The sequence below is a fragment of the Lontra canadensis genome, unplaced genomic scaffold (assembly GCF_010015895.1).
Source record: "Lontra canadensis isolate GAN:19392208 unplaced genomic scaffold, GSC_riverotter_1.0 scaffold33, whole genome shotgun sequence".
Classification (NCBI taxonomy): Eukaryota; Metazoa; Chordata; class Mammalia; order Carnivora; family Mustelidae; genus Lontra; species Lontra canadensis.
The window spans coordinates 273,534-300,687 of record NW_022631027.1 but is presented as its reverse complement, the minus strand read 5'-3'; the positions used below and the strand labels follow the sequence as shown (position 1 = coordinate 300,687).

The window sequence follows — 27,154 nt, the reverse complement described above, 5'->3', positions numbered from 1 at the left end:
AAATGAGAAGTCAAGATATTTTTTTGTGTTTTTATGGGGCCTTTTTAAAATACTCCCCCAAATCCCTGGAGACATATGTAATTCTAAACCACTGTTAGTAATGTTTTGGTGGAAAAGAATGAGAGACGCTGTCATACTGTGTCTTAGATATAAACATTTATAACATTTAAAACTATTATAAAACTACAACTACTTTATAAATAAAATCGGTGGCTCAGTGGGTTAAGCCTCTGCCTTCGGCCCAGGTCATGGTCTCAGGGTCCTGGGATCAAACCCTGCATCATGCTCTCTGCTCAGCAGGGAGCCTGCTTCCCCCCCTCTCTCTGCCCACCTCTCTGCCTACTTGTGATCTCTCTCTCTCTCTGTCAAATAAATAAATAAAATCTAAAAAAAAAAAAAAGAGACAGTTGTTCTAAATTTAAAATAAAAACACTTGAGTATTTTGTAGAGCTCTCTGCTGAGAAAATATTTTAATTGTATTGCTAGATTATGCATGAGTTATATTTGTCATTATGTTTGCTATTTGTAATAAACATGACTTATCAATTATCTATTAATTTCTTATACAAGAAAAACCAAGATGTTTCACAATTTTCTTGGTTAATGTTCAAAACTTTTATTTTTTTCTTGCCTATCACAGTTATGAATTAATATTATTTGGCATTTCCTGTTGGAGATGGTTATATACGTTCAAAGATACAGGTGGGAGGTTTATTGCCCCCCAAATCATAGCAATCATATGGCTGACTAAACTGTTCTTTATCTCTAAGAAGTGATTCATCATTCTTTACAAATTATATTTAATTTTATAAGACTCTAGAGATAAATGTGGCATCTGATAAAATCCTGGTGGGGAAAATTCATTAATTTAGAAATTATAGAACTATTTGCATGGCAAGAATAGTAGATATTCAATAATGAATCAGACACAGAATCTGTCTTCCAAGAGTTTATAATTGGATAAGGGAGATAAGCAGTATGCTATTAGTAACATTGCAATAAAAATAAACTTGGAAAGACAATAATCATATAAAATTTATATTACATAAAATCTATATAATATATAACAAATACTGAAAAAGAGTCAAAAATTGTTTGGACAAAAATTATTGTGGAGGCCTGAGAAAATAATGGAAGCAAAAGAAACTTGTTTCTAGAAAGAAGCAGTATGTGATCATCAATAGGAATTAAAGTTCTCCTGTCTAGGAGATATCAAGATGACTGTATAGTCTTTTTTTTTAAATTTAATTTTATTTTTTCAGTGTTTCGAGATTCATTGTTTATGCACCATACGCAGTGCTCCATGCAATATGTGCCCTCCTTAATACCCACCACCAGGGTCATCCATCCCCGCACCCCACTCCCTTCCAAAACCCTAAGTTTGTTTCTCAGAATCCACAGTCTCTCATGCTTCTTCTCCCCCTCCGATTTCCCCCAACTCACTTTTCCTTTCCTTCTTCTAATGTCCTCCATGTTATTCCTTATGCTCCAAAAGTAAGTGAAACCATATAATTGACTCTCTCCACTTGACTTATTTCACTCATCATAATCTCTTCCAGTCCTGTCCATGTTGATACAAAAGTTGGGTATTCATCCTTTCTGAAAGAAGTGTAATATTCCATTGTATATATGGACCATATCTTCTTTATCCATTCGTCTGTTGAAGGGCATCTTAGTTCTTTCCACAGTTTGACAACTGTGGTCATTGCTGCTATGAACACTGGGACACATATGGCTCTTCTTTTCACTACATCTGTATCTTTGGGGTAAATACCCAGTAGTGCAATTGCAGGATCATAGGGTAGCTTTATTTTTATTTTCTTAAGGAATCTCCACACGATTTTCCAAAGTGGCTGCACTACCTTGCATTCCCACCAACAGTGTAAGAGGGTTCCCCTTTCTCCACATCCTCTCCAACACTTGTTTCCTGTCTTATTAATTTTGGCCTTTCTAACTGGTGTAAGGTGGTATCTCTGAGTGGATTTGATTTGAATCTTCCTGATGGCTAATGATAGTGAACATTTTTTCACATGTCTGTTAGCCATTTGTATGTCTTCTTTGGAGAAGTGTCTGCTCATGTCTTCTCTCCATTTTTTGACGTGATTATCTGTTTTTTGAGTGTTGAGCTTGAGGAGTTCTTTATAGATCTTGGATATCAGCCCTTGGTAGTGTCATTTGCGAATATCTTCTCCCATTCCGTGGGTTGCCTCTTTGCTTTTTTGACTGTTTCCTTTGCTGTGCAGAAACTTTTTATCTTGATGAAGTCCCAAAAGTTCATTTTCACTTTTGTTTCCTTTGCTTTTGGAGACATGTCTTGAAAGAAGTTGCTGTGGCCGATGTTGAAGGGGTTACTGCCAAGTTCTCCTCTAGGATTTTGATAGATTCCTGCCTCACGTTGAGGTCTTTTATCCATTTCAAGTTTATCTTTGTGTATGGTATAAGAGAATGGTCGAGTTTCATTCTTCTATACATAGCTGTCCAATTTTCCCAGCACCACTTATTGAAGAGACTCTCTTTTTTCCACTAGGTGTTTTTTCCTGCTTTGTTGAAGATTATTTGACCATAGAGTTATGGGTCCATATCTGGACTCTCTACTCTGTTCCACTGGTCTATGTGTCTGTTTTTGTGCCAGTACCATGCTGTCTTAGAGATCACAGCTTTGTAATAAACCTTGAAATCAGGCAACTTGATGCCCCTAGTTTTGTTTTTCTTTTTCAACATTTCCTTAGCAATTTGGGGTCTTTTATAGTTCTATACAACTTTAAAGATTGTTTGTTCCAGCTCTTTGAAAAATGCCGGTGGAATTTTGATTGGGATGGCACTGAAAGTGTCCAGATTGCTCTGGACAGTATAGGCATTTTAACAATGTTTCTTCTTCTGGTTCATGAGCATGGAAAGCTTTTCCATCTTTTTGTGTCTTCTTCAATTTCTTTCATGAGTGTTCTGTGTTCTGTCACTCGTGTGAACATGAGTGTTCTTTCCTTGAGTAGAGATCCTTCATCTCTTTGGTTAGGTTTATTCCCAGGTATCTTATGGTTCTTGGTGCTATAGTAAATGGAATTGATTCTCTAGTTTCCCTCTTTCTATATTTTCATTGTTCATGTGTAAGAAAACTGATTTCTGTGCATTGATATCATATCCTGCCACATTACTGAACTGCTGTATGAATTCTAGTAGTTTGGGGGTAGAGTCTTTTGGGTTTTCCATATAAAATATCCTGTCATCTGTGAAGAGAAAGAGTTTGATTTCTTCTTTGCCAATTTGAATACATTTTATTTCTTTTTGTTTTCTGATTGCTGTTGCTAGGACTTCTAGTACTATGTTGAACAACAGTGGCAAGAGTGGACATTCTTGTCATGTTCCTGATCTCAGAGGGAAAGCTGTCAGCTTTTCCCTATTGAGGATGATATTTGCTGTGGGTTTTTCATAGACAAATTTTATGAAGTTGAGGAATGTTCCCTCTATCCCTATTCTTTGAAGAGTTTTAATCAGAAACAGATGCTGTATTTTGTCAAATGCTTTTTCTGCATCAATTGAGAGGACCATGTGGCTCTTCTCTCTTCTCTTACTGATGTGTCCTATCACATTGATTGACTTGCGAATGTTGAACCACCCCTGCTTCCCAGGGATAAATCCCACCTAGTTATGGTGGATAGTCTTTTTAATGTACTGTTGGATCCTATTAGCTAGGATCTTGTTGAGAATATTGGCATCCATATTCATCAACAATATTGGTCTGAAATTCTCCTTTTTTTTTTTTTAAGATTTTATTTATTTATTTGACAGGTAGAGAACAAAAAGTAGGCAGAGAGGCGGGCAGACAGAGAGAGGACAGAGAGAGAGGAGGAAGCAGGCTCCCTGCTGAGCAGAGAGCCTGATGTGGGGCTTGATCCCAGGACCCTGGGATCATGACCCAAGCCAAAGGCAAAGGCTTTAACCCACTGAGCCGCCCAGGTGTCCCTGAAATTCTCCTTTTTGATGGGGTCTTTGCCTGGTTGGGGATCAGAGTAATGCTGGCTTCATAGAAAGATTCTGGAAGTTTTCCTTCTGTTTCTATTTTTTGAAACAGCTTCAGAAGAATAGGTATTATTTCTTCTTTGAATGTTTGGTAGAATTCCCCAGGGAATCCATCAAATCCTGGGCTCTTGTTTTTTGGGAGGTTTTTGATCAATGCTTCAATCTCATTAATAGATATTTGTCCACTCAGGTTGTCAGTTTCTTCCTGTTACAGTCTTGGAAGTTTATAGGTTTCCAGGAATGCATCCATTTCTTCTAGATTGCTTAACTTACTGACATATAACTGTTGATAATAATTTCTGATAATTGTTTCCATTTCCTTGGGGTTATTTGTGATCTCTCCCCTTTCATTCATAATTTTATTAATTTGGGTCCTTTCTCTTTCCTTTTGGATTAGTTTGGCCAGTGCTTTATCTATCTTATTGATTATTTCAAAGAACCAGCTTCTAGTTTTGTTGATGTGTTCTACTGTATCTCTACTTTCCAACTCATTGATCTCTGCTCTAATCTTGATTAATTCCCTTCTTGTGCGTGGGGTTCGCTTAATTTGCTGTTGATTTTCCAGTTCTTTAAGGTATAAAGAGAGTTGGTATATTTGAGATTTTTCAGATTTTTTGAGTGAGGCTTGGATGGCTATGTATTTCCTCCTTTGGACCAATGTGTCTTCATTCTCAATGATTTCCATGAATAGTTTAAGTTCTTTGATTTCCAAGTTGATCCAAACATTCTTGAGTAGGATGGTCTTTAGCTTCCAGGTATTTGAATTCCTTCCAAACTTTTTCTTGTGGTTGAGTTCCAGTTTCAAAGCAATGTGGTCTGAGAATATGCAGGGAATAATCTCAGTCTTTTGGTATCAGTTGAGCCCTGATTTGTAACCCAGTATGTGGTCTGTTCTGGAGAAAGTTCTATGTGCACTTGAGAAGAATGAATATTCTGTTGTTTTAGGGTGGAATGTTCTGTATATATCTATAAGGTCCATTTGGTCCAATGTGTAACTCAAATTTCTTGTTTCTTTATTGATTTTCTGCTTGGATGATCTGGCTATTACTAAGAGTGACATGTTGCGATTCCCTACAATTAATGTATTCATATCAATATGACTCTTTATTTTGATTAACAGTTGGCTTTCTTAGTTGGCTGCTCCCATATGGCATAAATATTTACAATTGTTAGATCTTCTTGGTGGACAGACCCTTTAAGAATGATGTAGTATGTAGTATTTCTGACTATAGTCTTTAGCTTAAAACTAATTTATCTGATATGAGAATCACTACCCCAGATTTCTTTTGAGGCCCATTGACATGAAAGATAGTTCTCCATCCCTTCACTTTCAGTCTGGATGTATCTTTAGGTTCCAAGTGTGTCTCTTATAGATATCATATGGACGGGTCCTGTCATTTTATCCAGTCAGCAATGCCATGCCATTTTATGGGAGCATTTAGGCCATTTACGTTGAGAGTGATTATTGAAAGATAAGTTTTTATTGACATCATCTTGCCTGTGAAGTCCTTTGTTTCTATAGATTGTCTCTGTAAATTTCTGTTCTGTGTCACTCTTGGGTTCTTTCTTCTTTTATAGAACCCCCCCCCCTTAATATTTCTTGTAGTGCTGGCTTGGTAGTCTCATACCCTTTTAAACCTTGCTGGTCTTGGAAGCTCTTTATCTCACCATCCATTTTGAATGTCAGGCTTGCTGGATAAAGAATTCTTGGCTGCATGTTCTTCTCATTTAGTGCCTGGAATATGTCTTGCCAGCCCTTTCTGGCTTGCCAGGTTTCCTTGGACAGGTCTGACCTTATTCTGATCGTCCTGCTCTGTATGTAAGGAATCTCTTCCCCCAGCTGTCCTCAGGAGCTCTTGTATGAAATTTTGATTTGTGATTTTCACAATTAAGTGTCTGGATGTCTTTTTAGACTTGTTGATCTTGTGGCGTATCCTTTCTGCCTCTAGGACACAAACACTTGTTCCATTCCTCAGATTAAGGAAATTTTCATCCAGAATTTGTTCAACTATATCTTCTAGTCTTCTCTCTTTCTCCACCCTCAGGGATCCCAATAATTCTGATATTGGAATGTTTCATGGTGTCATTCATTTCCCTAATTCTGTTTTCATGGCTTCTAAGCTGTTTGTTTCAGGCCTCCTCCTGATGCTTCTTTTCTATCATTTTGTCTTCTAGATCACTAGTTCTATCTTCTGCCTTGGTCACTCACCCTAGCTATTAGAGTATTTAGATTAGATTGGATCTCATTGATAGCATTTTTAACTTCTGCCAGATTGGCTCATTTCTGCCCTTAGAGATTCTATGTTGTCACTAATGGTCTTCTCCAACCTAGCCATTGCCTAGATAATTATTACCTGAATACCCTTTCTGACATACTGTTTATGTCCATATTCAATAGTTCTGTGGCAGAGGGCACAGTCTCTGAATTTTTCCTCTGTTGGGTGTTCCTCCTCTTAGTCATTTTGTGGAGAGGTGGTTGAAGGGATGTATAACTGAATGTATCAACCACGATCCAGACAAGATGCACTCGTTCTGGAGGCCAGAAGTCCAAGATTGAGTGCTAGCATGGTCTGTTTCTGGTGAGAGCCTCTTACAGTTTGCAGAACGCCAACTTCTTGCTATGCCCTCACATGGTATAATCCAAGGTGACTGAATATTCTATGTGTAGCAAACTTACTGTATTAGGCATAGGGAAAACTTTTATGTGACTTGTAAATTCCCAAAAGACTGTAAGGGAATGTAGCCTGAAAAAATATAGTTTAAAAGATTATGTGAACTTAATTTATAAAATGATTTCCAAGTTATAAATTTTTTTGTTTGTATAAATTTGTTTCTATTTAACATAGAAGTCATTCAGTTTTAAGTTCCAAGTTAAATAATATTCATTGGAGTAAAAAATAAGATTCCTAATTGATCAGGAAAAATGAGAGAACATTTATTAAATTTGGGGTTTAGGAATATTGATGTGTGTGCATGTGCCTATACACACACACACCCATGGCTGCATGTGTATGTATGTGTGTGTGTCAAATTACTGAGTATAACATTTTACTCTTCCTCTCCATATCTTATTACCTGGAAATTGATAGAGCTTGCTTATTTTAGGGGTTACTATTGATACAGACAAGGAATATGCTCTCATATTCAAACATTTATATAAACACATGAATGCCTAAGAGTAAGATTCTTTCTCTTTCTCTCTCTCTCTTTTTAATTCCCAGGCATAGACATTCTTCATCAACTAGGCCTTGGAGGCAAAGATGTAAGACACCTATCATCGGTGACTGCTGTACCATCATCATCTACACCATTACCTCAGGGGGTCCATTTAACAGAATCAGGTGTCATTTTCACTAATGATACTTACATTGAGTCACCTCTTTTGAAAGTTCTACCAGTCAACTTAGAACAGCCATTTACAATATTAATTGGGTTGCAGTCCCATAGAGTAAACAATGCATTTCTCTTCAGCATTAGACATAAAAATAGACTGCAATTAGGAGTGCAATTATTACCTAAAAAATTAGTAGTATACCTTGGAGGAAAGCAGTCTGTATTTTTCAACTACAGTGTTCACAATGAGCGATGGCACTCATTTGCCATTACTGTTAGAAACCAAGTTGTCTCAATGTATGTTGAGTGTGGAAAGAAATATTTTAGCAGAGAGACTCTTTTGGAAGTTCAGACTTTTGATCCTAACAGTGTATTTACCTTAGGAAGTATGAATAATAATTCTGTCCATTTTGAAGGAGTAGTATGTCAGTTGGACATTATTCCTTCGGCAGAAGCATTTGCAGATTATTGCAGATATGTGAGCCAGCGTTGTCGCCCTGAGATAAACCTTCTTCATTCAACCATTGTATCAGCTGAGATACTGGAAAACTCTCCTTTGCCCAGACAATTTGGTGAAAAAGTGGTGTCAGAACACACATTTACCAGAGGCAAAAGCATCCCAAATATCATAAATAATGAACCTGCAATAGTCCGTAAACAACAAGGACACCAGATATCAAAGGCTCAGTCAAAGTCTCTTCATTCAAGCAATGTCTCTGCTGTGGATCATGTAAACCATGGAATTCAGGCCAAAGAAATGATCACTGAGGAACATACTCAGACAAATGTAAGCCTGTCAGTGACCCGTCATCTCAATAAGGCAAGAACAAATAGCAAGGAGAAATTTAGTTTTCTCCCAAATGTGTTTGACAATGTCACACAACATAATGATAGAGTAACTGGTTTGTCACCATTTAAGAAGATATCATCTGTTCTTCCACATATGAAACAAGAAACAATTACTGATCTCAAGAAGGCTATCACAGCAAATCTACACACTAATGAACTCATGGAATTACAACAGATTTTAAACACAACCTTATACAGAGTGACAGAGGAACCAGCTGTGGACAATCACCTTGACCTTAGGAAAGAAGGTGAATTTGATCCTGATGCTACCTACTCCATCGCAAGTAGCTATGAGACTGACCTTTATGATTATTACTATTATTATGAGGATCTTAATGCAATGCTCGAAATGGAGACACTAAGAGGGCCAAAAGGGGACACTGGACCTCCTGTAAGTTGTTGTTTTTTTAAATCTGTCATAATGTATTAGCTTATCAAAAAGAAATCTCTAGACTGAGCAGTACAGAACAGATCAGTTTCAGAAATGTATCCTGGCTATAGTGAGTGAATTTGTTGTTAACTATAATGCATCCAACCAGAATGCAAAACTGGTTCAAATGTATTTTTGTTGTCGTTGTTTTTATTGGCAGACTGAAAGGTTACTTAATTCTGGTAAAGTGATGAGTAGGCTATATGTTTTTCTTGTCCAGCTGAAATTCAATTGGGAATTCAACTGCTAAATATAGGTCAGCATTCTTTATAGAAAAACCATAGACTTAATACATAGTCATGTTAAGAGAATATGAAGAAGTTGTAGTATACCAAAGAAAGATACATTAAACATATCAATTAAATTAATTCATAATCATTAAACACATCTTTCAACAAAATAATATCAAGTGGATTAAAAGAGATTATAAAAATTTATTTTAGATAGAGATAATTTTGTAGTGATTCACTGACTGGAAAAAAGGAAACCCTTGCACTATCATTCTAAATGAAATAGTATCTATTAAGAATAATGTATTTCATTAAATCTTTAATGATATGGTTCATTTATGTTTATGAATTAATAAAATATCCAGCTACCTAGTACAAAAAAAAGGCTAACAGTCCATCTGTCTATTTGATGGAAAAAAAACTCAGCCAAATCACTTATTTAATGATATATAAACAAAACTATGGGATAATAGACAGATGTTTTCAGCTCTGAAATTCTTTTGTTGTGTAGGTACAATTACAGAGGAACATTTGAAAAATTTCTAAGTCATTTAAAACCTATTTAAATCTATTTAAAATCACATTAGAAACATGTTTTTGCTTTTTATATTTGTATATCTTAAGTAAGGAACCTATATGTGTTTAGAAAATAATTTTCTAATTACAAGCTGACTGAAATATATCTTAAAATATTTCTTTCTTTGATGAAAATAAAATTTGAGTCATTGGTTTGATTCCAGAAGCCACTGAATGGGAGAAGATTATGTCACTTGCTTAGCTTATGTTTCCTTTGTGGATCTTGCTTGAAGTGTATTGATAGGTATTAAACAATTTTTTTAAAAGATTTTATTTATTTATTTGTCAGAGAGAGATTGAGCAGAAGCATGGGGAATGGCAGGCAGAGCAGGCAGAGGGAGAAGCTGGCTCCCCACTGAGCAAGGGGCCCAATGTGGGACTCGATCCCAGAACCCTGGGATCATGATCTAAGCTGAAGGCAGCAGTTTAACTGACTGTGCCACCCAGACATCCCGGAAAAATTCTTATTAGATTGACTGTTTAACGGTTTTAAAGTAAAATCTGAAGAATACATTATTATAGAGAAATAAACTCTTTTCAGCTATAGCAATGTTATTAACATCTTAGTAATAAAACTGAGCTATTGGGTGGGTCATATTAAACAAATAGGTATGGAAACCATTTACTTTCTTCAGAAAAAGTCAGTATAATGAGATGAGCATTAAGCTCTTCTATAAATCCCCAAATAATCATTTCAGCATTGGTAGATGAAGCAATAATATTTAACAGATATTTATGTAGTTTCTCCTAAGCAAAGCAGGAACACAGAGTATGTATAACAGAATCACTCTTCAGACAGAGCTTACAAACTAAGTTAGAGGGTACAAATGTTTATAAGGGAAATATTTTCTGAGGGGATTCCTATGAAAGATCACTTGAGGCTGAGCTGTTCAGAACAGGTTCTTGTGGACAAAGTTAGTTATAACTTAGGCCTCAAAGAACGGATAGATTTTGACAGGGGAAAGGAACTGGTCTATTTTTTATATAGGAAAAGTGGCATAACAGCAATTGTTTATTGAGTTTTTACTTTGTGGCAGATGCTCTACCATGCCCTTTACATTCATTATCTTATCTTAAAATACCTTGGTGAGGTTGGTATTATTATCCTCATTTTTTATTTGAAGAAACTGAAGCCCAGAAAAGTTAGTTTACTTACTCATAACCACATTGCTAATAAATGGCAGAGCCAGAGTTTGGGTTCAGATTTTTTACTTCTAAAGCTCAAACTCTTTCATGATGTTAGAGCAAATAATGTTGGACACATATAAGACCCAAGCTAGATGTTGTCAGGTTATGGGGAATTTTAACTGTCAAACTGATGTTTCTAACTTGATCTTGTCCTCATGAGGAATTTTGTAGGTTTCTAAACAGTGATGCTAATAGGGAAGTCAGTATGTTTGTAGCGCCCAACACAGACAAGAAGTTCCGGCTGTCATCTTGATGTTACAAGACTAGGATGGTATCTAGGATGACAGCAGTGAAAATGAAATGGAAAGGTAGGATTTAAGAAATATTTTGAAGAAAAAAAAAGAAATATTTTGAAGAAAGGTTTGGTAGAACTAGGAAATTAATTGGAGCTGGGGCGAAACAGAAAGGAAGAGAATAAAAGATGTCTGAAGTTTTAAGTCTGTGGATTGAGAGAATGGTAATACCATCACTAAAATCAGTAATTAGGAGAGGAAGTCTATTTTAGGAGAGGAAACTAAGTTAGAACATTGAAGATACTGTTGAAAATTCATGGGGCACCTGGGTGGTTCAGTGGTTTAAGCCTCTGCCTTCGGCTCAGGTCATGATCTCAGGGTCCTGGGATCGAGCCCCGCATTGGGCTCCCTGCACAGCAGGGAGCCTGCTTCCCCATCTCTCTCTCCCTCTGCCTGCCTCTTTGCCTACTTGTGATCTCTCTGTCAAATAAATAAATAAAAATCTTTAAAGAAAATTCAGTCAGCTGTTGGAAAAGTTAAGAAACTAAAGTGGAAAAGAGAGATTAAGATAGGGATATAAATTTGGGGGTCTTCCTATCAATATAGTTGAAGTATAGGAAAGGAGTTTGGCATAGTGTTAGGAGCCAAATCATGGGGATCATGGGAAATGTTTGCTTTGGGATTATGGCAGAAAAAAAGCAGAAATGTGAATGAACAGTCAGATGGGAGAGAAGAATGTAGTGTACTATGTATAGGGTATAGTGTACCGTGGCAAAAGCCCAAGAAGAGAGTTTTGAGAAGAAATTGATCAGAAGTGCCAAAAGCTACAACAAGAAAAAAGTATGAGGACTGAACAACAGAGGAGGAAATGCATTAGTTCTTCTGATGAGAAAGTCACTGCTGAACTTCATGAGTCCGACTTAAGTGTAGGGTAGAAGACTAAAGGTAGGTTTTTAAAAAGCTGAAGAAAGTGTGAATAGTAATTAAATGATGAACTTTTGTGGGGGTTGTGGCCCCACTTCTTGAAGTAGATGTTACTACTACTCTACTATTACGCTGAGGCCAGCCTGATTTTTCCCATCTGTAGGTGATGATTTTTTCTGCCATTCACCTGTGTAGTTCTTTCATCATCTCTGAGGTTCATTAAACCTATTTAGGTCTGTTTCAGGTTTTTCTGCTATTCCTCTGATATGAAGATTATTTTTATTTCATTATACAAACATCTTCCCTTCTATCCTCAAATATTTTTTCTTTCCCATTTTTCCATGTTCTTCTTCAGGCACCCCAATATACATATATGTTAGATGTCCTTTGTGGTGATAGATATTATTATCTTTTTTACGAACATGTCTATGTGATTGCTTTTCTCTATTTCATTTTGTGTGATTTTGATTATCCTGCACTCACATTCCTCTGTTGATTTTTCAATTGTATTTAATCAGATTTTATTGTATCTGACATGGTTTTCATCTATAATTTTTTTTTCTCTTTTCATGTCTTTCTTAAACTCTTCTGGTTCGCATTTCATTGCCTTCATTGTTACTTGTATTTCTTATAACTCTTCTTTGAGCTTTTTCTAGAAAAATGGCATCTTGAAATTCTTTGCATCTTTATGTCTGAACTTTTTCTCTGTTGTGTAGAATAATTCCTCCTCTGATAAATAATTTTCATCTACATTCAATTTATGTTTCTGTCCTCATACTTCTCCCTCTCCTTATATGTATGTATAGGTCGCCTGCTGGTTTCTTTCTGGTTATTAGCCATTTTTAAAATAAAGAGAGCTCTAATTGGGCCATTATATATTTTAGAATAGTGCAGGAAAAGGCAAAGGGGAGTAAGGTGGAGTGGTACACAGTGTCAGATTTAAGTTGCTGCCTTTAAACACCATCTGATCATATTTATTTTGTCCTCTATCCAGAAACATATGTCCTCTTATTTTCATGTACAATTTGTTATGAAGCCCTTTATTTCACAGGCCCTCTAAGAACCAATATGATGATTTATGCGCCTGTGTTTTATCCCTTCTCATCACCAACAATCTCCTGGGGTTAGGAGGTTTGGTCGCAGATCATAAAAATGGTGGGTTTTTCCTCTTCAAATCTACCTTCCTTCTCTTGGGTGTTTGGAGCTGGGTCTTCACTGGGTCATTAATCACATCTATTGCAGCTTTCTCATTCCCTTTCAACCTCTCCACTGTTAATCAAAGGACTTCTGGAATGAACTTTCAGGATTGACATGCATTTAGATATCTGCAGCCTGTCCAAGATTTGAGGTCTGAGGAGGTTTTCTGGTTTTGGTCATCTCTCAACATCTTTCCTTACCACAGACTTTCTCAGTATTTGGAAGATAATCATCATATTTTGTGGTTTGTGGTTGTGGTCCTTTCGTTGTTTCGTTGGAGATGGTGTTTTTTCTTCTGGTGTTTTTTTGTTGTTTTCAGTGGGTTTTAAGAGAGGGAGGATAGTTTTAAAAATGTTCTCATTCTGCCATATTTTATGGACATTCTCTAGTGATCTTTTTAAAAACACGAATCACATCACATCATTTAGTTGCTTAAGTTCTTCAGTGGCAGAAGAATAAAGCACTTACAATAAATGAAAGACATCTTATTGTAACCTATACAGCTATATGTGATCTGGCTTGTTCTTACCTCTGCAGCCTCATTTTGTCCCCCTTTTCCTTACACTCACTGAGTTTTCTTTTAATTCCTCAATAAGACTGTGCTTTTTGTTCCATTTGCTTTGTTCATTTTCTTCCAATTTTCTGGAATTTTACTTCCTCCTCTTTTCTCTTTATCGTCTTTTCAGTCTAACTTAGCACCTCCTCAGGAAAGTCTTCTCTGATACAACAAATACATTAGGTGCACCCTGTTAATCTCTCTGTTGCTTGCTTGTTCTTTTCCTTCATATCACTAAGTAAAATGTATAATTATATGCTTATCTGTTAACGTGTGTCTTTTTATCCAGTCTTAAGCTGATGCTTGCTAATGTCTATAAAATGAGTGAATGAATGAGTGACTGAAGCAATTAAAAAAGGAAATTTAGATACAGGATTTCCAAGATTAATTGACCAGGCATTACTATGTTTTAAAAGTTTTGTTCTAGTGAATATATTTGCCTTAGTGTATATATTTATATACTAGTAATATAATAATTATCCTAGTAATTATAACTAACATGAATTGAGTGCTTGTTGTGCCCATATACACCTTTAAAAACTTCATTACCTTAGAGTTTACTGGTTAAATACTATATATCAGCAATGGTTATAAGTATTTTATACCTATATCATCTTTAATGTTCGCAGGAACTTTGAAAGGTAGATTTTTATCATCAGTATTTTAAAGATGAGAAAACTAAGGCTTAGAAAGAGTAACTGACTTGTCCAAGGTAGTTCAGCCAGTAAATCCTAAGGCATGATTTGAATCTAGACAGGACAATTGCAAAACCACTGTTCTTGTCATTGAATTGTCATTGAATTTCTCTTAATAACTAATAATCTCAAGGTTAAAGTGCCATTTTTAGTATTTAACTTTATTTATAGAAAATAACTTATTCTCCTCAATCAGCCATGACGTGTCAAATCAGTTTGTTTTCCTGTTTTCTAGAAATCCCTCTTAATAATCTGCTCTCAAAGATTTGAAAATGCAAAATTGTGAAGAAAGCTAAAATTGATTTTTATTTAGTGCTTATTACACAATGTAAATATTTCAATCATGACATAAAATATACTTTCTTTCTTCCCCAGTAGCTAATGTTGTTTCCTTTTCAGTGTGAATGGAATCGTGTTTTCTTTTGTTGTAATGTCGTTTGATAAGGCAATAAACCAAACTAGACATTCTGTTTTAATTTTCCATTTAAGTTTTCATTTTTCTTATTTTTGGGGGGACTTTAAATAAGTAGCCTTTAATTTCTGATTATAACAACAGAACCAGAACTGTGAAAAGAATTCCAATTAAAAAAAAATACGTACAAGTCAATTTTTGATGAATGCTAGTAATATAATAATAGGTCTTAAAATATTTGAACAGGTTAGGAAGGAGTATGCCCTCAGTCTGAGGTTGAATAGAAATAGGACTTATCTCTCAATATTAGGAAATACATGAAAGGTTTTTATCAAGTTAGGGGATAAGAGAGGAAAAAATATAATTAAAGGAAAATGGACAGTTCGAAATATATAAAGAACATTATAAAACTTCAAAATGACTGTAATATAAATAAAAGAAGAAAATTTCAAAGAGTAGTTAATATCAAGAATGAGAAATAAGAAAAAATGCCTGATAAAAATAAGGCTCATTAGGTCATGCTACTTGTTAATGAGAAGGCTAGTACTTTAACTTTGGTATGTTTAATTTCAATGTTCATACTATTTTGAAGGCTATGTTGAATGAATATTTGTAAAATGGAAGATGTATATGGCCTAAAGACATGAAGAATAATTCCATGTCAGCAGAGTGCTCAGTAACAAGTGAATGAAAGATGAATGAATGAATGAATGTGTTAACCATATCCCAAATGAACATTCATTCTGCCCCAGTTGATTGTTAAAGTAAAAAAGATGATAGAAAGCATTACATGAGGAAGTAAAGTAGTAATTTCCTATTTCTTATTTGATATATTTAATAAGTAACATTTAAAGAACTCACAACACTTTAAAATGGATCAATTTTTGCTTTCCTACTTTGTTTTGCAAACTATTTAAGTCTATTACTGACCTCTGGGTATGCTATATTTGGTGTAAGGCAGATTTATTACTGAATATATTAGAAGGATCTCATTATAATAATTTAACACATTACACAGATTCTTGCTATAAGTTTTTTAAAAGAACATAATATGGTCAGTGCTTTAATTTTTCAGGGCAAGTCTTTTGAAATGTGTTTGGAAAAACCTGTATTTGTCGGTCTCCAAACCCTAAATTGAATTCCGCCTTCAGTAGTAAAAGTAAAGTTAGGTAAAAATTACCCACAAAACTACTAGTTATGGTCCCTGTAAAAACCAGATACAGTGGCTGTAACCATAAGTCACAGACTTCCTGCTGCCATTTCTGGCCAGATTAAAGAGGACACTTGAGTTTCAACTCTCACCCCTGCTGATTAGGGTGAGGGGATTCATGTTACTTTAAAATCATCATCAGCTGGGAACTGGGGACTGAAAAAAAAAGCCCTAGTATGGGAATCTTAATGAGACTTTTGAGAAAAGATGTGTCTATTACAGTGTCTAACATCTCGGCAATTGTTTTCCAAGGGTCCACCGGGTCCAGCAGGTATCCCAGGTCCCTCAGGAAAGAGAGGTCCACGGGTAAGTGAATGGGCTCCATGTCCCACTTGCTGTTAGAATTAGTAACTTTGCAGTATGTTCTTCCTAGTATTGTACAGTATGTACTTCCTTTGGAAACCTGCCTGGATCTTCAAACATAGCCCTCCCTACCTTTGCCAATTCAAGAGAAACTCGGGAACATGTGCAGCTTGTTTATTTGAGAGTAAACACCCAGCCAAAGCGTTCTCTGTGAACATGCCCAAGAAGGATTATCAAATTTGTAGATTAGTGGCTCGTCTAGTGCTACTTGTAACATTATTCTTCGTTATAAAGTGATCTCATCAGTAGTTGATAGTTCAAGGTGGGGTTCATTTGCTTTGGGAAATGAAGAGGAGTGAGCTGCCTTAAAATAGTACGTTCCTGGATTACATAGTGGAAAATGCTGGAACTATGGACTAGAAAAATAATTGTCCTGAGGAAAAAGCTGCCTTAAGGATCAGCAGTAGTTTCTCACATTACACAGGTCCAAAAAAGATTTACTGCTGTGTTAAAATTCATTTCTTTTGAAACTGAAAAAAATCAACCTGGACTTTTACTAACAGGAATTCTTCTAAGAGCCAGGAAAGGAATTACGACTGTTACAAAGACAAATGCGTATGCCATGGACAATCCACTTTCTTTCTATTCTGATTTTTATCTGTCATATAAACAATATAATGAAAAATCATCCTGAACTAATACTGTGAGTCGTCCATATTCACAACAAACTCTTGTCTGTATGAGGCCTTAAATGAACACTACTGGTGGTAGTTTTGTTTGGCATTTGGTTTATTTCTACTTGATGACCTATCATGTTCCCCTCAGAGTCTCTCATGAACGCGCCCACTCCCCCTCCCATAGCTGGTGCACCACTTCTATCCTCCTCACTCTGTTTGGGTCCTACTCTTCTGAGGAACTGGATCTCTTTCTGCTCTGATTCCATTCCCTTTCCACCATGGAGGCTGTCCCCACAGCATGACCTTCAACGTCTGAGGCTCCAACTATTCTCATGATGCAGCAGTTTCCTTCTTTAATTTTTATCTTTTTTAAAAATTTTTCTAATCCTTTCTTTAAGGAAGGAACAGTATTCCTCTTCTCAAGACCAATTATCCCATTTGTGTGCCTAATTTTATCCTCATTCCATTACTTATCTTAAAACTTGCAACTTTTAATATTTTTTCTCCTAGATTTTGTCTCATTTGGCAACAACTAACAAATTATTCTTAAAGAAAAACCCTCAAACTTTCATTGACATTAATTTTTCCTAAAGTTATGCTCCTAGCTCACCATTGCGCTATTGAGCTTTGTAAAATAATAGTTTATGCCATTGCCCTACATGTCCACCAAAAACTCACTTGTAAATCTCCATAATCTTTCCACCTATTTTATTGAAATTTACTTTTTGAAGGTTACAAATGGCATGTGTCATAACATCTCGTGTTTTTTCCTTAGTTTTGATTTTGCTAGATATGCCTCCAGTATTGCCATTGCTGATGTCTCTCTCCTTTCTGAAACACAATGCTCTATCAATTCAGAATTGAAAAGGCCGAAAAATAAGTAATTATTAACTATATGTGATATGTTAACCTAGAAGTATGGCTGAAGAGCCCAGGAGTGGCTACCAAACCCAGATGAATATAGGGTCACCTGAAAGGCTTTCTGGAAGTGAATCTTAGTTCCTCTGCTTGCTGGTCCCATGAGCTTAAGTTTCTTCATCTGTAAATAGGTAATAGGAAATATAAAGCATTAGCACAGTTATCTATGCATAGTTGGTAAATAGAAGCAATTATTGACAAATATTTATTGAGTATCTAATATGTTCCAAGTGCTATACTGGTAATATGAAAAACAGTCCCTTTTCAAAAAAATCCTAGAACTAAATGGCACATGTCATAAGATAATTAAAATAGCAATAAAATATTTAAAGAACAGATTAAACAGTGTAAGAAATATCTTAAAGCATATACAATTAATTGCAAATGAATTTTCCAGGCAGCAATTTCTATGGAAGTTAGTAGGAAAGAGAAATCACTTTATGACAGTGTAGCTAGGACTTAAAAATGAGGTGGGATCTTAGCTGACACTTGAAGAATGATTCGGGCAGCTGTAGGGGGGCAAAATGAAATGAACTAAGTCTTATAGGCATACATAATGGCATAAACAAAAACCCAAGTGCAGAAAGGGTTAACACATGTTAGCAGAAGATTAAACATTTGCACTTTCTTATTTTTAGGCTTCTTACTCTACACAGCTTTTAGAATAGCACTATGCAATATGGCTGGAGATAGGGGTGAAAAATTAGGGAGGTAAGCATCTCAAGGCAGGATTTTGAATCAAAAGATGGAAAATACAGTCCTCCTCTGTAATTAGTGTAGCTCTCTTGTCCAAGAGTGAAATATCCAACATCTAGGAAAACATAAAGAACTTTGTGGGGGGGGAAAAAAAAGGTCCCATTCATTTTAATGAAATTATGCTGTGGAATATTTGAATGTTGCAATAAACATTGTTTATTGCCTATTATTTGTATCTGGATCTGTTCTAAGAGCGATCTGACCTCTTTACTATTTGCAGGGCATACCAGGGCCACATGGAAATCCTGGGTTACCTGGATTACCAGGTCCAAAGGTGAGTGAAGACTAGTGAGTATCACATTATTTTCCTGACATTATTAAAGAAGGTCCTTAATTTTTTTTAATCAAGATATAGTTGACATAAATATTAGACTAGTTTCAAGTATATAACATAATGATTTGACACTTGTACATACTGCAAATGATCACCACTGTAAGTCCAGCTACCATCCATCACCGTTAAAAGTTACAAAAAAATTTTTTTCATTGTGATGAAAATGTTCATGATCCATTCTTCTGACAACCAAATATGTATGCAGTACCATTGACTGTGATCACCATGCCAGACATCATATCCCTATTTATTTCACAACTAGAAGTGTGTACTCCCCCTCTGCCCCTGCAACCACTATTCTGTTCTCTGAATACATAAATTTTGTTTTATTTGTTCATCTGTTTTGTTTTTTAGATTCCACATATAAGTGAGATCATGCAATATTTGTATTTCTCTGTCTGGCTTATTTTACTTAGCCTAATACCCTCAAGGTCCATCCATGTTATCACAAATGGCAAGATTTCATTTTTTTATGGCTGAGTAGTAGTCCATTATGTGTGCATTGTGTGTGTGTGTGTGTGTGTGCGTGCGTGTGTTTACACCACATCTTCTTTGTCCTTTCAATCATTGATGGACACTTAGGTTCTTTTCATATCTTGGCTGTTGTAAATAATGATGCAGTAAACACAAGGGTGCATATTTCTTGATAAATTAGTGTTTTGTCTTTTTGTGGTAAAATACTCAGAATTGTTAGATCATTAGTTCTATTCACTTTCTATTTTACATGATTGGCTATATTCCCTATGCTGTATTTTTCATCTCCTTAACTTATTTATCTTATAACTAAAAGTTATTTTTAATTTTTTGATGAAACTCCATACTGTTTTCCATTTGTGGTTGTACCAATTTACATTTCTTCCAGCAGTACATGTGGGTTCCCTGTTCTCCACACCTTTACCAGTCTTCACCAACACTAGTTATTTCTTGTCTTTTTGATAATAACCATTCCAGCAGGTGTGAAGTGAAAAGTCATTGTGGTCTTGATTTGCATTTCTCTGATGACTCGTGATATTGAGCACTTTTTCATGTTTGCCATTTGTATTTCTTGGAAAAAGTGCCTATTCAGACCCTCTGCCTATTTCTTAATCAGTTGTTTTGTTTTGATGTTGACTTGTATGAGTTTGGATACATAGTTTGCAAATATTTTCTCCAATTCAGTAATGCCTTTTCACTTTTATGATAATTTTCTTTTCTGAAGCTTTTCAATTTGCTGTATTACCACTTGTTTATTTTTGCTTTTGTTGCCTTTACTCTTAGAGTCAGATCTAAAAAAAATCATTGCCAAGAATGATGTCAAGAAGCTTACTGGCTATGTTTTGTAGTAGAAGTTTTATGGTTTCAGGTCGTAAAGTCTTGAACTCATTTTCAGCTTATTTTTATGTATAGTATAATAGTCTAATTTCATTCTTTTGCATATAACATCCAGTTTTCCCAACACCATTTATTAAAGAAACTGTCCTTTCCCTGTTGTATATTCTTGCCTCTTTTGTTGTAAGTTAATTGGCCATATATATGGGTTTATTTCTGGGCTCTTTATTCTGTTCCATTGATCTGTGTGAGTCTTTTTATGTCAGTACCATATTGTTTTCATTTTTATAGCTTTGTAATATAGTTTGAAATCCGGGAGCATGAAGCCTCCAGCTTTGTTGTTCTTCTCAAGATTGCTTTGGCTATTCATGGTCTTTTGTGGTTCCATACACATTTGAGGATTATTTTTTCTATCTTTGTGAAATGTGCCATTGGAATTTTGATAGAGATTGCATTGAGTCTATAGATTGCTTTGGGTAATATGGATATTTTAATACTAATTCTTCTACTCCATTAGCATAGAATATCTTACAATTATTTGTGTCTTCAGTTTCTTTTGTTAATGTCTTACAGTTTTCAGCATACAAGTTTTTTACCTTCTTGGTTAAATTTATTCCTAGATTTCATTCTTTTTGATGCAATTATAAATGGGATTTTTAAAATTTCTCTGATAGTTGTTAGTTTATAGAAATGCAATAGATTTTTGTATGTTGATTTTTTACCCTGTAACTTTACTGAATTTATTAATTCTATCATGTCATCTTCAAATAGTGACAGTTTTACTTCTTCCCTTCCAATTTGGATGTGTTTTCTTTCTTTTTCTTGCCTAATTACAATGGCTAGGACTTCTAATACTCTGTTGAATAAAAGTAGTAGGAGTGAGCATCCTTACCTTTTCTTAAAGAAAAGGCTTTTAGCTTTTTACCATTTAATATGATGTTAGCTGTGGGCTTGTCTTATATGGCCTCTATATAAGGTACATCCCCTCTATATCCACTTTGTTGAGAGGTTTTATCATAAATGGATGTTGAATCCATTTATCAAATGCTTTCTCTGTATCTATTGAGATAATTTTTATCCTTCATTTTGTTAATGTGGTGTATCATTTTGATTGATTTGTAGATGTTGAACCATCCTTGTATCCTTGGAATAAATACCACTTGATGATCCTCTTAATCTATTGTTGAATTTAGTTCACTACTATTTTGTTGAGGATTTTGCATCTGTGTTTATCAGGGATATCAGTCTGTAGTTTTCTTTTTTTGTGGTATCCTTGTAAAATGAGGTAGGAAGCATTCTCTCATCTTCTGTTTTTTTTTGGAAGAGTTTGAGAAGCATTGGCATTAGCTCTTCTTTAAATATTTGGTAGAATTCACCGAGGAAGGTGTAAGACCTAGAATCTTGTTTGTTGGGAGGTTTTTGATTACTGCTTTAATCTCCTTACTAGTAATCAGTCTACTCAAATTTTTATTTCTTCATTATTCTGTCTTAAAAAATTGTATGTTTCTAGGAATTTATCCATTTCTTCTTGGCTGGCCAACTTCTTTGTATATAATTGTTCATAGTAGTCTTTATCTATATTTGTATTTCTGTGGTATCCGTTGTAAATCTTTTTATTTTATTTATTTGAATCCTCTGTTGTTTGAGTCTATCTAAAGTATTGTCAATTTTGTTTATCTTTTCAAAGAACCAGCTCTTAGTTCATTGGTCTTTTTTTTTTTTTTTTTTTCCCTAGTTCCTTGAAGTATATAGTTAGATTGTTTGAGATTTTTCTTGCTTTTTGGGGTAAGCTTTTATCACTATAAACTTTCTTCTTAGAACTGATTTTGCTACATCCCAAAGATTTTGGTAAGTTGTATTTCCATTTTCATGGTATTTTTTTAATTTCTCCTTTGATTTCTTCATTGACACATTGGTTATTCAGTAGCACATTGTTTAATCTCCATATACTTGTTTTTGTTTTTTTTTTTTCAGTTTTCATCTTCTAATTGATTTTTAGTTTCAGATCACTGTGATCAGAAAAGATACTTGGTATTATTTCAGTCTTAAACTTATTGAGACCTGATTAGTGACCTAACATATATGATCTATGCTAGAGACTTTTCCATGTGCACTGAGAAAAATATTTGTCCTGCTGCTTTTGGATAGACTGTTTTGTATATATCTGTTTAGTCTATCTGGTCTAACGTGTCACTGAAGGCAAGGCCAGTGTTTCCATATTGATTTTTCATATGGATGATCTATCCATTGATGTAAATGGATATATATGAGTGCTCCTATGTTGGGTACATAAAGATTTACAAATATATATCCTTTTGTTGGATTGACCCCTTAATCGTTATGTAATGCCCATCTTTGTTTTTTATTATAACTTTTGTTTTAGTCTATTTTGTCTGACGTAAGTACAGCTCCCCCAGTCTTCTTCTGGTTTCCATCTGCATGGAACAATTTTTTCCATCCCTTTGCCTCTAGATTTTGGGTTTTTTATATCTGAAGTGAGTTTCTTTTAGGCAGCATATAGATAGGTCTTGTTTATTTGTCCATTTAGCTACTCTGTGTCTTTTGATTAGAGTATTTAGTCCATTTACATTTAAAGTAATAACTAATAGGTATATAAGTGTTGCCTGTTGTTAATTGTTTTCTGACTGTTTTTGTAGCTCCTCTCTGTTCCTTTCTTCTTCTCTTGTTCTCTTCCCTTGTGTTTTTATGACTTTATTTAGTATTGTGCTTAGATTCCATTCTTACTGTCTTTTGTATATCTATATCAGATTTTGCTTTTTGCTTAACATAAGGCTCACATGTAATATCATATACATGTTCATATATAAAACAGTCTATTTGAAGTTGATAGCAACTGAAATTTGGTCAAATTCTAAAAGTCTACATTTTTACTCCCTCCTACATCTTATTTTTGATATCACATTTTATATCATGTGTCCCTGAACTCACTATTATATTTTTATTACTTTTGTCTTTTAACCTGCATAGAAGTTTTATAATAATCCACTACCTTTCTATATATTTACCAGTGAGATTTATACTTTCATTTGTTTTCTTGTTATCAATTAATGCTCTTTCTTTTCAGCTTAAAGAAATCCTTTTAACATTTTTTATAAGGACAGTTTAGTAGTGATGAACTCCTTTAGCTTTTGTTTGTCTGTAAAACTATCTCTCCTTCAATCCTGAATGATAATCTTACCAGCAGAGTATTCTTGGTTGTTTTTTTCCCCCTTTGAGAAGTTTGGATATATTATGCCTCTTTCTTCTGGTCTGCAAAGCTTCTGCTGAAATATTTGCTATTAGTCTTATGGCAGTTTCCTTGTACAGAACAAATTGTTTTTTCTTGCTGTTGTTGTAATTCTGCCAACTAGATGTGTAACAATGAGAGAAAAGACAGAGAACTTATTTTTCTTTAAAGATTTTATTTATTTGAGAGAGAGAGAGAGAGAGCAAGAGAATAATTAGAGAGGGAGAGGGAGAAGCATACTCCCTTCTGAGCAGAGAGCCCACTCTGGAGCTTGATCCTTAGATCCCTAGGTCATGACCTGAGCCAAAGGCAGACACTTAACTGACTGAGCTACCCAGGCTCTAAGACAGACAACTTCTAAATAAATTAGAAGTTTGTTTTTAAATTTGTGATTTCCTAGCCCTTTAAGCTTTATTTGGGGACTTTGAAGATATTTAGACTAGTAAAAGTTAAAAGTTTCAAGTAGCTATAAGGGCCCAGCTCACATTCCTTCATGGGGCTGAAGTTCCAGGGAGCTTGTAGTCCTACTCAGCACCTCATCCATACAAATATGAAGGAAGAGAGAGAGAACTTGCAAGGGGAATTTCCACATGGCTTTCTTCTCCACTCCCCCCACCTTTCCCTATCTCAGTCAGTAATAATTAGGTACTCAAACAAATGAGTAATATGGAGAATAAGGGAAGGAAATAAAGATAGAGATAGTGAAAAGTATTTGATTTGATTAAAGTTTTAAACTGTGTATATTTAGAGGTGCCTGAGTGGCTCAATCAGTTAAGCATCTGCCTTCAGCTCGGGTCATGATCTCAGGGTCATTGGATCAAGCCTTGCATCAGGCTCCCTGCTCTGTGGGGAGTCTGCTCCTACCTCTCCCTCTGCCCCTCTGCTTATGATCTTACTTTTTCTTTCTCGAAAAAAATAAATAAAATCCTAAAAAATAAAAAAATAAAATGTGTGTATTTAGAGAAGAAACATATTTGAGAAAATGAAAAACTGTGCATTAAAAAATTATTATTTTCTCAAGATTAAAAACAGTGTATTTTTTAGTATTGACTGGTATGAATGTGTTTTTGGTAAAATGATCTAGGATAGATAAAAATTTGAGTCTCAAGTTTTGTTGCCTTTTTTTTTAAGATTTTATTTATTTATTTATTTGAGAAAGAGAGAAGAGAGAGAGATCACAAGTAGGCATAGTGGCAGGCAGAGGGAGAGGGAGAAGTAGGCTCTCTGATGAGCAGAGAGCCTGATCTGGGACTTGATCCCAGGACTCTGGGATGATGACCTGAGCTGAAGGCAGATGTTTAACTGACTAAGTCACCCAGGCTCTCCTGGATCTCAAGTTTTAATATTATATTTAGTAGTGTGGATATATTTTGACTATTTATAAATATTCACCAATAAAATATTTTTATGTGATCTTGTATGAGGGAATTTAAAAGCCCTACTTTTAATTTGTAAGCAACTAATTAGACTTCTTAAGGACTTAATTTTATAAGCTGGATTTAGTCTTTAATTTATGTTTAACTTAATAATTTGATGATTATGTCCAAAATAGCCAAAACTGACCATGATTTATTTTAATTGCACATATTTGCAGAGGACATTAGATTTATGACAGGTGTTAAAAATCACCACTGTGTCTTAAATGCATCCAATAAAGCTTGTCAGGTGTGGTTTTATTAAAAAACTTCCTATTTATGTTTACCATGAATTTTAAATTAACCAAGATCGATAGAACATTCAAACTTTATAATCTTCCTATAATTGTTTTCAAGATAATGCAAAAAATGAAGAGTGCAAGGTCTTTATGATAGATTTTGACATGCAATCATAGAATTTATTTTCCTTTAGGGAATAAAGATTTCTTCTAATTTAAGAAATTTTGAAGTATGAAAGCAATGCCAAATATTTTTCTTTTCTCAGTTATTATTTAGCAGGAATAGCAGAGATAGAGTTGTTGGCCTCTATGAAAAGTGTATTAAAAAGTCGTCTTGTTTCTTGCACAAGAGATAATCTGTCCATTTCAAAGGGAGGTTACTTGAATCTATGGAAAGAGCAAATTAAGGCAATTGCAGTTTAGAAAGGTTTAACTGAAATAGGAAATGCAACACATAATGGAATTTCTATAGAAACATATTTGGATTAATGGGCTTTATAAAAGTCATTAGAACCAAAAGGTACCTTATATAAGTTAAATGATTTAAAGCACATAAAACATCTGGTATAATATGGTTGACACTTAAGAAAATGTTATTTTTCTTTTCTTGAAGGAGCTACTTATGAAGCAACTAGGCAAATTAGAAATGTGATTAGCTAAAAATACCACACTTCTTATTTGGTAAATAAAACAAAAAGAGTCTTGTGATTCTTATGAATGAAAATACTTTAAGACAGTATATAAATAGGTTTTATTTATAAGGCTATTTTAAAATTCATGGGAATAAAGGTTATTTTGCTAAAATATTCTAGACTGATGCAAAAACTAATCATTTTATTTTGTTTTGCTTTTACAGTAAAATTGGTATTTATCATAAAGGACAGGAAATGTAAACTGATCTTGGTAGTTCTCATCTCTTTTCAGACAAAATGAGTTCTCACTATGTGTTGGTCTTAATAAAACCTTCATTGTTTAAATGCAGGGTCCAGAACTTACTCATTTTTGCATTTGTGTCTAGCCCAGTGCCCAGCATGTGCTGGGGACTCAATAAATGTAAAACTGAACCAAAAAGCTGAATTCACATTAGTAACAAGGCTCAGGTAATATAAGAGAAGGAGAACTAGTACTTCTTAACCTTCTAATCGCTGACGATTATTTTATGTCTGGCATCTCATTCAGGTTCATTTCAATTAAAAGTACTATTCAAATTAGTACTTTACTTTGCACAGAAGAAAATATCCATAGCGAGCTTAGTACTTAACCAAGGTAACACAATTTATAACTGGTAGAGTTATATTCAGAAGTGAATCTATCTTACTCTCTTCCTAACACCATGTTGTCTCGCATAATAGCGAATAATTAATCTATAAAACACTACCTAAAGGAGGAAGGGTGGGGTTGGGGTAACCTAACAGAATTTAAAGACTTAAGGAATTCATTTAACAATAGTAACAAAACATGTCTATTCCAACATTCCAGCTTATTCTGTGGATACTGATAATAACATATAAAGATTAACTGCATTAAGAGTGAAACTGATCTCTAGCAGTTGGGAACTATGTTGTTAAATTGTTAAATAACAGAATGAAGTGCCACACAAAATTTTAGTGGCTACATAGCAATTTTTTCAACATTAGTAACACTAACATGATTCAAAATAAAAACTATTGGGCTCATTAACTGAAATCAGGAGACTAATGGTAGAAATAATGAACTTCTAAGAAAAATTACAAGAAATGAATTCCAAAATGGCCAATAAACTGCTTGACATTATTAGTCACAAGGGAAATGCAAATACGGTCACAATTAATTACCACTTCACACCCACCAGAATGGCTAAAATTAAAAAGACTATAAACACTAAATGTTGGCAAGGAGTTAGAGCGTCTGAAACCCGTACACACTGCTAGAGGGAGTATAAAGTGGTACAAGGACCGAGGATATAGTTTGGCAGTTTCTTATAAAGTTGAACATAACCTACCCTATGACTCAGAAATTATATTCCTAAGTATTTACCCAAGAAAAAGGAAATAGTATCTGAAGAGACTTAACTGGAATTTCATAGCAGCGTTATTTACAAATAAAGTCAAAAACTATAATGAACCTG

General features: G+C 34.7%; 1 protein-coding gene across 1 annotated transcript in view; it reads left to right on the top strand.

Annotated features, from left to right (window-relative positions):
- Positions 1–27,154, top strand: part of LOC116873440 (collagen alpha-1(XXIV) chain-like) — a gene marked incomplete at its 3' end in the record, with an annotated part of 316,096 nt that overhangs the window by 22,424 nt on the left and 266,518 nt on the right. Inside the window, exons 4-6 of the mRNA XM_032867266.1 lie at positions 7,239–8,590; positions 16,103–16,156; positions 18,725–18,778. Of these exons, the coding sequence (XP_032723157.1) occupies positions 7,239–8,590; positions 16,103–16,156; positions 18,725–18,778 (1,460 nt within the window). The remainder of the gene's footprint in view (positions 1–7,238; positions 8,591–16,102; positions 16,157–18,724; positions 18,779–27,154) is intronic.